This window comes from Fukomys damarensis, unplaced genomic scaffold, assembly GCF_012274545.1.
Source record: "Fukomys damarensis isolate Sample0158 unplaced genomic scaffold, DMR_v1.0_HiC HiC_scaffold_20, whole genome shotgun sequence".
In the NCBI taxonomy this organism is placed as follows: domain Eukaryota; kingdom Metazoa; phylum Chordata; class Mammalia; order Rodentia; family Bathyergidae; genus Fukomys; species Fukomys damarensis.
This window is the reverse complement of record NW_022900932.1, coordinates 12,141,347-12,153,877: the sequence shown is the minus strand read 5'-3', so window position 1 is coordinate 12,153,877 and position 12,531 is coordinate 12,141,347. Positions and strand designations below refer to the sequence as shown.

General features: G+C 43.8%; 1 protein-coding gene across 1 annotated transcript in view; it reads left to right on the top strand.

Annotated features, from left to right (window-relative positions):
* Positions 1–12,531, top strand: part of Ptchd4 (patched domain containing 4) — a 180,347-nt gene that overhangs the window by 24,852 nt on the left and 142,964 nt on the right. The window contains exon 10 of the mRNA XM_010617820.2: positions 7–144. Within this exon, the coding sequence (XP_010616122.1) occupies positions 7–144 (138 nt within the window). The remainder of the gene's footprint in view (positions 1–6; positions 145–12,531) is intronic.

Sequence of the window (12,531 nt, the reverse complement as noted above, 5' to 3'; positions counted from 1 at the left end):
GACCAGTCCAAAAGCCAGCTCTATTCGGACTTGCACACCCCTGGGAGGTACGGCAGGGTGATCCTCCTCTCGTCACCCGGGGACAATGTTTTGCTCCAGGCCGAGGGGATCCTGCAGACCCACCGAGCCGTACTGGAAATGAAGGTGAACCACAGGGGCTATAATTATACTTTTTCCCATCTGTGTGTGTTGAGAAATCAGGATAAGAAATGCGTGCTGGATGATATTATTTCAGTGCTAGAGGATCTCAGGCAGGCTGCCGTCTCCAATAAGACAACAGCCAGGGTGCAAGTGAGGTATCCCAACACTAAATTAAAGGTATGCTCCTCCTGCATGCTCCTGCCGATTAAAGAGGCAGCACTTCATTTCTTGCCCTAAACAAGCAAAGAAAATGCAGAGGTCTCATCCTTAAGACTCAGAAGCGGATGCTTCTTTCATTTCTGGGGGGGAAAGATGGGCAACTGAGTGAAGAAAACAGGCAATGAATGGCACATCCAGATATTAAGAAATTCAAAGCCAAATCGAACAAATGCAAAAAAAAAAGAAAAAAAAGAAAAAAAAAGAAAAAAAGAAAAAAATGAAAAGAAAAAAGTTTCTGAGACCCTGCAATTACATCTTTGTTCAGGGTTAATAAATCAGTGAATGGAAGGGGGCGGGGGAATCCTGAACAGTTGGGGGATTTCTTCTCATTCTGGGGCTCACTGTATTTCTTATTACTGATTACACATCCACCCGGTGCCATGTCCACTGTATACCTCTCCAGCCTGGCTCGACTGTGACATGCAGGGAGTTCGTGTTTGCTGCCTGTGTGTGTGAGAGATCACTGGGTTATATATGCAGCAGGGATTCCAGGAATATTGTGTGTGTGTGTGTGTGCAGCAAAAGCAGAAGGATGTGTGTGAAAACAGAGGTGTGCACCTGACTGATGGGTTGGCTTGCTGAGTCCTTTCCCATAAAAAAATCCAACTCAAGCAAGATGGTTGTAACAGGCCAATAACAGAAGGCAAGAAAAAAATTCCACAATCAGCAAAAATTGCAAAGAAGGATTTGTTTCAGCGTTTGGTGTATGGTGCTGTTTGGTCATTTCAGATCCTGTCCCTCAGATGCATTTTCTAAATTCATTCTACACTGTCAGGATGGAGCTGCTGCAGGCAATGAGGCATGCAGTCTCCAGGTGACTGAAGTTTCAGGGACAAATGTGACTTCCAGAAGAGTCACTGCACCATTTGTGTGCTTTGACCCTGTGAGTGCTCAGGAGCTGCACAGCCACGAGCTCTGAGACAGGTGTTTCCCAAGGAGAAGGAGGAAGACTCTTCCTCCTGGAGTGGGTGAGGACATGGTGTCTTCCAGGATGGAAATGGACTAGGAGAGATCCCAGGCTCAGTAAATGAAGAAGCCTAATTTGAAAATGCACTCATTGCTTATTTGTTTATTTATTTGCCAAAGTCACCATCCATATTAAGTAACTTTCTCAGGATTTTTGAGGGAGAACAAAGCCCCCCTTTTTTTCCCTTCTGAATTAAAGGAGGATTTGGTGCACTTAGGGAACCTCATAAACTGCCTCTTTGGAAATGTAGTATCCTTGAGTGAGTGGATCCAGGGCTAGTGAAGGTCTCAGCTTCAGCTCTGAAGTGAGAGAGGGCTTGCCTGCTTCACACTGACTGGTGGGCGCATGATGGCTCTGTGTGCTTGGGCAGCATGCTTCTCAACTCCCAAATCCCTTGCCATTACCATTACTGCTTGCTCAAGAAAGGATGTGGTGGAGAGGTAATCTTCCTAGCCTGCCGTCTCACTGGGTTCTTTCCTGTGCCAATAATCTGGAGTAAAGAAAGATTGGGAACCATGTCATGTTTAAACCTCAGGGTGCTATCCTCATTGAAGTGTGCAGTTCATTAATATGCGTGATGAGCTGGATCTCGACTACCTTTACTCAGCGGCATCCTGCAGCTGAAAGAGCTGTGTCCAATCAGCACTGTAGTCCCTCTGATAACCTGGGGAAACCGTTTCAACATTTACAGTGCAAATACCTGAGGCATTCATTTTACTCATTTACTACCCATTGGTTGTGTTCAAATGACATTCTGTGTGCTCTTCTACAGAAATCAAGGCAAGAAAAGCAAGGTTCTGACTTGCATGGGGTTGATAAGTGGATGCCAGCTCCCTCACCCAGAGTTACTTGGAGGCAGGAACTCTGCCATCTGGGGTCAGCAGCCTGCTGCTGCACCTGTAACAGGTGCTCCATCCAAACTCTCTGCCTGGTTGGTTGGCTGATACACATCTTGGTAGAAGTCAGTGGATAGACACAGAGGAAGATTGTTCTATTAACTGAACAGGTATCATACATGAGCAGAAAGACCCTATTTGGCTCCCTGATTGCATCAGGGTTTCCTCCTGTGTGTGGGTTCGACTGCATAGTGGTGGTCTTAAGGTCTGTTGAAGAAATGAGCCCTTGAGATCCTCTGCAAACATCGGGCCTCCCAAGTCCAGTCACAATCGCACACATGCTTGTGCAGTGTAAAATGTGATTGAGTAAGAAGCACAGATCCTTAGAATTCTGCCAAAGGGATCCCAAGGGGTCCTAGGGTCAGAGCTCCCTGGCAGGGAGCAAGCAAGCTGGCCTTTTGTTGTGCTTGTGTATCATTCAGAAACAACTTGATTCACTTGTGCCAGTTGTGCTCAGTGTCTCCGTGATGCTGATGTCTGTTGGTGTCCAATAACTGCTGGTGTGTGGGCTGTGAGGGAAACTTTAGGTGTAGTGTTAGCCCTCTAATTCATTTTGCTTTCCTCCACTGGCCACTGGCCACCATTCTTTCCAGTTCTGTCCAATATGGAAAATTACAGTTCCAGAAAATTCTGTAGGTGGACAAGGCTTGTGAATTGAGCAAGACTGTAGAATAAATGACAGTGGTGGGATGGTGTGGGAAAGAATTTGCAGTCAGTTCACAAGAGAAGCAGGAGGCCAGTGCTGGGAGAGCATCTGAAGATGTGAGAGACCTGACTGACAAAGAAAAGTGGTGACAAACTGGAGTTGTGACAGTCAGAGGTCATCTTCCAAGTACCATTAAGCCATCCAGGTAGTCCTTACTTAGTACAGACAGGTTTAGAACTTTTGTTTTTTTTGAGGGGGGTACCGGGGATTGAACTCAGGTCCTTGCTCTTGCAAGGCAGGCCACCGAACCGCTGAGTTAAATCCCCGACCCTTAGAACTTTTGATAAACACCATATCTTGACAAGGTGATCCAGACGAGTTAGGACGCAGAAAGTTGCCTTCTCTAGAATCTAAACAGAGGCTTAGATAAATCTGGTATCAAAAAAGCAGCAGGGCTGGGGATTTAGCTCAATGGTGCCACTGCCTGCCTCACAAGCACAAGGACCCAAATTCTATCCCTAGTACAAAAAAAAAAAAAAAAGCAGGGAGTTTATGCTTCAGAAAAATAAATCCTATACAAGTTTTCAAAAGCCTTGTAGAAAAGATGCTAAAATCTGAAGTCCCTATTCCTGTATACAATATGAAGCCTGCAATCTGCCCTTCATTACACTCTCTGTGTGATATCATTGATTAAACACAAGGGTTACATCTCATAGTGCTTTTATAGTAATCGTTTCCCCCACCCGAACTTTGTCCAGGTCTAGAGTGTTCACAACAGGTGCTCAATGATAGATTTATTATTTGGGGCATTTATTCTGTAACATCACAAAACTATTAGCACCTTTTGAACCTCTGTGGAATACTTTTACTTAAAGGTATTCTCTGTATCCCAAATTTCTGTGAAGTTCTTTTGACTCTGATAATTTGGGCCCTCCTTTTTAACCTATTGAGAAGAAATGTGTGTGTGTGTGTGTGTGTGTGTGTGTGTGTGTGTGTATTTCTTAATAGGTTAAAAAGAGTGCCCAAATACATATGCATATATTTTTCACATAAACAACTGCAATGTGGCCAGACTGAATTTTTAAGTGAAATATTTAACATACTGTTGAAACTAGTCTCGTCATTAAAATGAAACTGGCACTCAAGATCCTTAAGCAAGGACTGTTCTATATTCCAGTGAAGGTTTCCACTGCCACTCAGGGAGTTCCCTTGGTTCTGGATGACCTTGACCTGCTTCTGGGGCCAGCTGTGAACCTCACTTTTCAACTAGCAAGATCCATGAAAGTAACAATTCCCTGAATAGTATTCTCCAGTCAAGCACACAAGTGAAAATGCAGCAGGCAGATGTGATCCTTGGAAATGGATTTGATTCTAAGTCGAGGCCACAGCATTCTGGCAAACAGGAAGGACGCAGAGTGATTGCTCTGTCAACTGTCCTTCCCAAAGAACCCCATTAGTAACGGCACCTCCAAGCAGGTGTTCAGGGGAAGTCAGCATGGATGTCAGTACAGCACACCCGAGGACAGGAGAGAAGAGAGACTCTCCTCCTTCCTAAGAGGAGAGAGTGTTCTTTTGGGTGCATCCTCTATGTTGGAAGATGTGTGATAAGTCTTTTGTTCTAATCTCAGTTGAAGGACAACTTCAGTCAACATGAAAGCTGAGCAGTGGTATTATTTTTAGAGATTCATAAGAAAAATTATTCTTCATTTTTCCTTAATTCATTCTAAGAACTCTTAAAATGTACATATGGGGATCTTCTCTTATATTTCGATTCATGCTTACCTTTCTGATTCTGCCTGTTAATATGGGAAAACAGGAACTTATTGAACATTCAGTTTGTAGCATAAGTAAGTCCAGGTATTTTGCACGCAGTATGTCATCTAATTTTTATAAGTTTGTGAGTCAAAGGGTGTATTTTTGTTTCCACTTTATAGGTGAAGGCCAAAGACCTTAGGTAACTTCTGGGAGGTCCCAGCAATACATCCTAGAGCTGGAACTCAAATCCAGGCCTAGCTGATACCTAAATGTATATTCTTAACCACAATATCATTGCTCTCTATAACAACAACCTTTGTGCTAAGAAAGAAACAGGGCCATACTTCCTAAGCCATCTCAAACCCATGCTAGAAAAGCAGGGCACTCCTAAGCTTCTACACAGAAGGACTGGCTGGTAGAAAGGGCACAGAGCAGTCTAGGCAAACTCTACCTTCTGCCCAACACATAACCTGCAGAAGGAATTTAGTAAACTCATCATTGGCAAACTGTTTCTCCTTTTACATCATTTACAACTGAGCTGAACAAGCTAGGTTAAGGCCCCGGGTTTGCCTGTCCTCTGGCCCAGGTTATGGCCCACATATCCTTGGACATCTCTGGCTGAAATTGATATTAAGAAGGAATTGGTGAGATAGTGTGAGATAGGACGAAGCACTTTAAATTCAGAAATGTTCAGGAGACCTAGGCTCTAACCCAGATTTTTAAAGACTAGTTGTATGACATTATACTGGTCTCAGCACCAATTTAAATGCCAGTATCTTCCTCTTGTAAAATGACGGAGCCAGGCCAGGAAATGGCAGGAATTCTTATTGGACAGTGAGAGTCTATCATTCTTGCATAACGTTCCGCCATGCAATATACAAGATCCCTGTATGGTGACAGTGGATACAAAGATACACACTAGAATATTTTTCCACTGAGGTGAAGTAGACGTGCATTAGATTTGAATGATACGATCATGTTGAAAAGTGTTAACCATTGCCCTTAACTGGTGCTGTGCACATGTTTCTGGCCCACACACGAGGCCTCAACTTTTCTGAGGTCCTGAAGTAGATGAAACTTCCTTGTAATGGGCTTTAGCTCCTGCTCCTTGACTTCAGCAAAGACCCACTTTAACCCAAAGTAATGTTCAGAGTTACTCGAGTGTTTCCATTTTTTTGGAATTCAAGGATTACAGGGGACTTTTTAAAAAAGAACACGCGTTCTCTACATGCCTGTCCCAATTTCTGTATTCTCAGTGTTTCAGGACTTTAAGGGCTTGGGATGGAAGTGGAGAGAAGCCAAAGCCATAGGTAATGGAAATGTGTTGGAGGATGAAGGCCACCCCCTTTCTCCTTGAAGACAACACTCCTTTACCTCTCCCTGCCATCTTAGGCAAGAATTCGCTTTAACAGGTGTTTTTAATCTCTTCCACTTAAAATTTATCATAACTGAAGCGTTTATATGATGCTTTTCAAAATATATTGTGTTTAGAGGATGTTTTGCATTTTATTCTGTTGGCTGTGATGCCATAACTGGACCACATTGCTTTTAATTCTGTCTCAGAGTTGATCAGTGGACACTCAGGACTATTTCAGATATGTCCAGACATTTCTGCCTGCCCTCAATATAAACATTTTCAAAGAAGAAATGTGAAAATTCCAAGCTTCTAGATTAGTCCAAGACACCATTAGATTGCACAGCAGGTCGATTTCTTCCTTGACTTAGTCAAACAAATCACCCAGGCCCCCTCGCCAAGATGAAAACATAGGAGTGACTCATTTCCGTGGGTTGTCACTGCAAGGGAGCTGGTGGACAAGGTTGTATTTGTAACAGCCCCAGGAGGAAGAAGAGTTCAGGCAGGGCTCTTACTTAATTCAAAAGCATACCATGTTGCATCACAGACCACAACATTAACTATATTTTTATCTTCTAAGACTTCCTCCTCAAAATGTTAAAGGAGCTTGTGGAGTCAGCCTGACGTGGTAGCTTGTTAGAGGTTAAGACTCCGTCGGACTCCCCAGCATCTGTGTGGTAACCAGTCTCTGTGGGGCTCACACCCACATCAGCACAAGGGAGGTGCAGATCTTAGACTGCAGGCCAAATTCGGTCCTCCTGATCCCTGACTTGAGTCTGAGGAGCTTGCATTGATTCAGGTGTGAAATACCATGAGAGAAGCAGACTCATGGAGCCTCTCTATGAAGGTGCGTTATGGAGACATGAGCCGTGTGTTGGGCAAATTGCGGGGGGGTCCACATTGAAACCCCTTGTGCCATCCTCTTTGGGGGACCTGTGCCCTGGGCACACTTACAAATAATTACTGTTGTACGATATTTTCTAAAAATGTTGAAATTAAGCCTAACCATCTATCTCTAAGAAGAAAAAAAAATCGGCCCTTTTCTCCAGATGTTTTGCAGTTATTTCATGACAGTAGCAACATGAAGCCCTAGTTAGCCCCATTATGTTAGCTTTATATGTGAACACCACGTATAGGAATGACACATAGGAGCCAGAAAACTTGGGGGGAGTGGAACACACAGTCACAGTGGAGGGCACCTTCACAGCAGCATTGTAACCTAGGCCCCCTTCAGATAAGACCATTAGAGCGAGTTGTTCGTTGAAATCAAGGCTCATTCTCTGTCACTCAGACAAATTCAGGGGCTGTGAAAGCTGCTTTGACGATCATCACTCAGCCCTGAATGGCCCGTGTTTAGTCACAGGATCTGCATTGAAACTGTCAGCATCTCCTCTTTGAAACCACTCTTCTGACACACAGAGACCTCACCCAGCATCCCTAGTGTCCCCACTGTCACCCGAGCAGTGGGGCACAGTGCAATTGGACCTCAGTACCTCTGATCCCCACGACGACAGATTCAAACAACTGTGGGTGTTAAACATTTGAGAACAGAATGTTTCACTACTAAACATGCATCCTTTCCTCTTTTCATCATTCCTAAATAATGCTGCATAGATATTATGTATATAGCATTTTCCTCTTGTTAGGTATTACACCTGATGTAGAGATGATCTAGGTCACAGGAAGATGCCTGTAGATTATATGCATATATGCTGTTTTACACTGGGGACCTGGACATTCCTGGATTTGGATACTGGAAGAAGGTTCTGGTACCAGTATCCTGCAGAACCTGAGGGAAAGCTGTGTAGACTGAGTTACAGGGAGTCAGACCCGTGTTGAAAGCATTGTTGTAGCTTTTGGAAAGCCAGCGGTCCGTGGCTGATACTGGTTTGAATGAATGTGCAGGGACAGCCCCAGTGTTTACTCCTCTTTTTGAATTATGAGCTCTGTTGGACATGGAGAAAGAGAATACTCAGTTCTGACTTCTTTGCAGGCTGTGCCGACGTGGGTAAGATGCAGGACTGCTCTGTCGGGTGGGTGGGATTCCAGACCTCCCACACTCACTTCCGTGCAAGTAACCTTTGTATCTCCTGCGTGTCAGGCATGGTCTCTGTGATGGTCATAGATGTTCCATGAGAAACAAAACCCATGTAGCCCTTACCCCCGTGGAGCTTGGATCTAGTTTTCAAAAATGACACAGAAAATTCATAGTTGCAAATTGCTGTGGATAAAAAATGCACGGTGCTGTGAGAGTAGGAAGCCAAGTCTTGCAGTCTTAAAAGCTGCTTTCTTGAGGAGGTCACTGTGAGCTGAGGGCTGACAGGTGCCAGGCAACACCTGGGTGGGGAGGACCTGACACCTGGGCAGCACTGAACTGGAACCACTCTGGGCAGAAGTTAGAGTGACCGGTCAAGGATGTCTTAAGAGTCACTGTATATGGAGTAATTTAGATCTCTCTCATGGATCCAGACTGTCCAAATTCACATCTTAACACTGCCCTCATTCATTAGCTGTATGACTTTGGGTTCATTTCTAACTCCTTTGCAACTCAGTTCTCTCATAATGGCCTCCATCTCTTAGTACTGCGGGTATTGAATGGGCTTATAATACCTAAAGCAATGCTTCTCGGGCCCTGATTTTCACCTGGGGATCCTGTTAAAGATGCATTTGTCTCCAGGGTCCAGAGGAGATTAAGATTCTGCCTTTTTAGCATGCTTCAAGTGATGCTGATGTTTCTGTTTCAAGCCCCACATACTGTGGTGGAAGGGCTTCGCTGTAAATCTGTAAGTGCTAGTGGTTAACTCCTTGAGCACCGCCATTCTCCCTTATCCGAGGAATAGCCATTACACTGGCTTTCTTATGAGCTTACAAAGAGATATTTTAAAAATCCCTTTTATTTCAACTCTGAAAGCTGAAACTCCCTCTAACAAAAGGTGGTCCTCATGATTTCCTGAGTAAGGGCAGAGTGACGGACACAGACTTCTGGGATCACCATCCTGTTCCCTTTACTAATAATAGGAAAGAGTAGAAAAGGAAGGGGGCAGCTCTCGGTCTGTGCAGGCGCTGGGCCTGGAATTCCTTGGAGGGCAGGTTTTGACTGCATGCTCTATGCAGTGAGCTTTAACCGCTTCCTCGACTCCTGCCTTCTGTCATATCCTAGTTCTCCTACCTCTCTAGTGGTTCTCTGCAGCTTGCCAACTCTTTCCATTTTCATAGGTATGGTTTCTTTCCCCATAAAATGGTCTTTTTCACTATCTGTTCTCCCAATATTTGCATCCAGCCAAACATCGGCTATTTTGTCCGCGTCTGTAAGCCATCTGTGGTGGCTGGGATATGCACAGAGTAATATCTCATCAGTTATCACATCTTTATCATGGTACAGCACAGGTCACAAGTGGACTCCTTGGACCAAAGCCTTGACTTCACCTGGGACTTGTGAGAAATGCAGATCTGCAGACTTTGCTCTGGATCTGCTGCAACTGGACTTGGGGCCTGGCGTGCTGTGCAGGTGACTGGTTTCTGCTGATGCTTGAGAACCCTCCTTGTTCCTTGGTGTTCAATCTTAGACAAGTGGAGGGAACACTGGCAGAGCTTGAAAACACTGATTCATGGGTCCCCTCTTCTAGGATTCTGGTGTAATTAATTGAGGAGCAGCTGGGCATTGTGGTCTTCAGATTTCTGGTGCAGGTGATGATGGATTACCAAGGTTGGGGGCCAAAGCCTCCTCTGATTTCCCTTTCCATTCTCTTGGACCCTGCCTTGGGCTCATTATGTTTACCTATTCCATTTGTAAGCCTGGGCTTACAAATCCCAATTTCTCACAAAACCTAGCCTATGTAGAAGACCATATATATTGGTATATTTTTCTTCTGGCCTATAGTTACAAGAGCTTCCTGGAGAAGAAATTACAATCGCCCTATCAGGACCACTGAGGACTTTCTTTGGCTAAGCTCCCAACCTCACGTCTAGTTTTAAGCATATTAAATCAAATGCCGCAGTGAACCAAAGCAAACACATTCTAAATGTTCCTGTTTTCAGACCTTCATTCATTCTGTTCCTTTTGCTTGGAGTGTCTTTCTCATTGTCAAAACCATACACATGACCAAAAGCCACTTTCTCCAGGGAGCTTCTCCAAGTGCCTCAAGAAAGAGAAAGCCCATTCATGCACTTTGGGTAGTTCTCTTAATGTCAGTGTGATGTGCATTATAAATGTGTGTGGAGTCTGTGCTAAAATATCACTCTATATTACGAATAGACTAATGGAGTAGGTAGATTTTGCTGCGTAAATTTGTTTGCCTGGTGAATCTAGCCGACAGAAAGCAGTATGTTGGGCAAACCCTTGAGAGACACTGCAAAGAAACAAGACAAAGGCCCATCCCAGACTGACCTCCTGTAACTGTATTTGAGTTCTAGAGTCATGGCCACAAAAAAGGCCATGAAAGCTCTTTGCACAACTGGTCCTAAGACACACAAGTCACAAACACCATGACTTTGTATTCAGAGAACAAAGGGCCACCGGGAGAGGAGGGGAGAGTACTTTGCCCACATGGTGTCACCTCAGGACAGGCTGCAAGGGTGCATGACATCCCTCAGGGGCCAGCAGGGCTGCCAGGATTAACAAATGAAAACATAGTGAAATTGAATTCCAGATACAAGTGTATTTTTAATATAGGCGTGTAAAAATATTGCATTCTTTGCTTCTCTGAAATTCAGGTTTAATGTGTTGTTCTGTGCATGACCTAGCAATTCCAGCACAGAATCACATTCCGCACAGGTTTTAGAGTGTCAGGGGCAGCCAGTGCCTGCTCTCACCCATGGTTGGCACCATCGTTGGGGACTGGAGAAGGCCAGAAAAGTTCTAGTTGGAAGCTGGTAAAAGGTATTCTCAGGACTCCTAGAAAGGCTCAGGGAAAGCTTGCTCTAGCTGGAGTCCTATTGGAGCAGGGATGCCAACAAAGATAGCTTTGGTTAACTAACCTTCACCTAACTGCATTGTATACTCTGCACTAAGACACCCTACTTGCATTGATTGTTTGAATGGTATCAAGACTGCCAGGGTTATCCTGGATGAAGACTCCACTGATCCCAAAGGCCTTTTGTTTATATTTTAACTAAGAAATAAGAGAACTATATATGCATATGTAAACTATACAAACATATATAATGAGAATATTGAAACTATATACATATATGTACATAGGTATGAGAAAATTTTGATTAATATAAACAGATGCTGAGTGCATATAAATGTGTAGAGTAGAAATATTAACTACCAAAACTCCAAATCCTTGGAAGTATAGTTTACCCATTTCTTGCATGGAACCTTTCCTTAAACACAAAGACAAGGCAAGCCCATAACACTTGTGTGAAGGTGTCTGTGGGGTCTGTAGAACCTGTTTCACTTCCCTTCAAGACTGTAAAGCTTATAAATATGGATGTCATACCTTTGTTCACATGTTTAGCTTTCTCCACATAATTTAAAGTCACAATTTTGCATCTATGTCAAAAAAGCCCTCAGTTAAATGAAGTAAGCATTTGTTCAGGATGGGGACCCTTATCAAGTGCTGGCTTGGGATGCCTGGATCTGGTTGATTCAGTACTTGGCACACTTTTCCACTAAGAATGGAGAGCACTGGACACCACCTGAACATCGCCACAGAGCTCTCGTGTAACTCTCCCTCCTTGAGGGAGAAGCCTAGTGTGTCTCCTCTCCCTTCCTTTCCATGCAAGGGACGGCCACTGAGGGCGGAGTCTAGGCAAGTGAGGCGGAGCCTGAGGCACCAATTTGAGGACAGGGTGGCTGGGCGCTGCGGAATTTCCTAGAGAGGACACTGGCTCCCCGGAGAACCAGAGGCGCTCGGGTGTGAACTAGTTTACTGACCCCCTTTAGTAGATAGCACATGCCTCTCTGAGGGAATGGCACATGAAGCCAGTACGCCAGCGTGGCTCTAATTTTCATCTCATTGTTTTCAACCATTTTTTACCTTGGGGATGATTTTTAAGGAACTGACTTCTTTCTAGGCTGTGAAGCTTTGTACATTTTTTTAACAAATCACATCTTATCAGAGTGACTCTTCCTAGAAAATGTTCAAATTTTATATTTTTAGAGCTATCTTTAAAACGTTGTTTACACAAAGATATCATCTTTTCCATATTCCTCCTGCTAGAAAATCTGATTGCTACATTGATAAGAGCTGCTCACTCTGTCTTTCTCTTGGTTGGTTTTTGGTGGAATTAATGATGTTAAAGTTGGCAGCATTTATGGCATCTGGCCACTGAGCCTAAAGCAACAACTGTTTTTATTGAGGAGGCTCTTTATCTTCATGCCTTGAAACTGGACAGTCAATTACTTAGTCTCTCTTTTAAATTCTTAAAATAATGATGAAGAAAGGAAGAAACAGGAAACAGACAAATATATTTTAATTTCATTTTTCTGTTCACTTGTATGATTTTGGGTATGCTACTTAAAATTTTTTTCCTTCAACTTTTCAATAAAAGCATAGTTTTGCCAACATTTCCTGTGCACATTTTCAGAACATCTAGTAATTGGTCA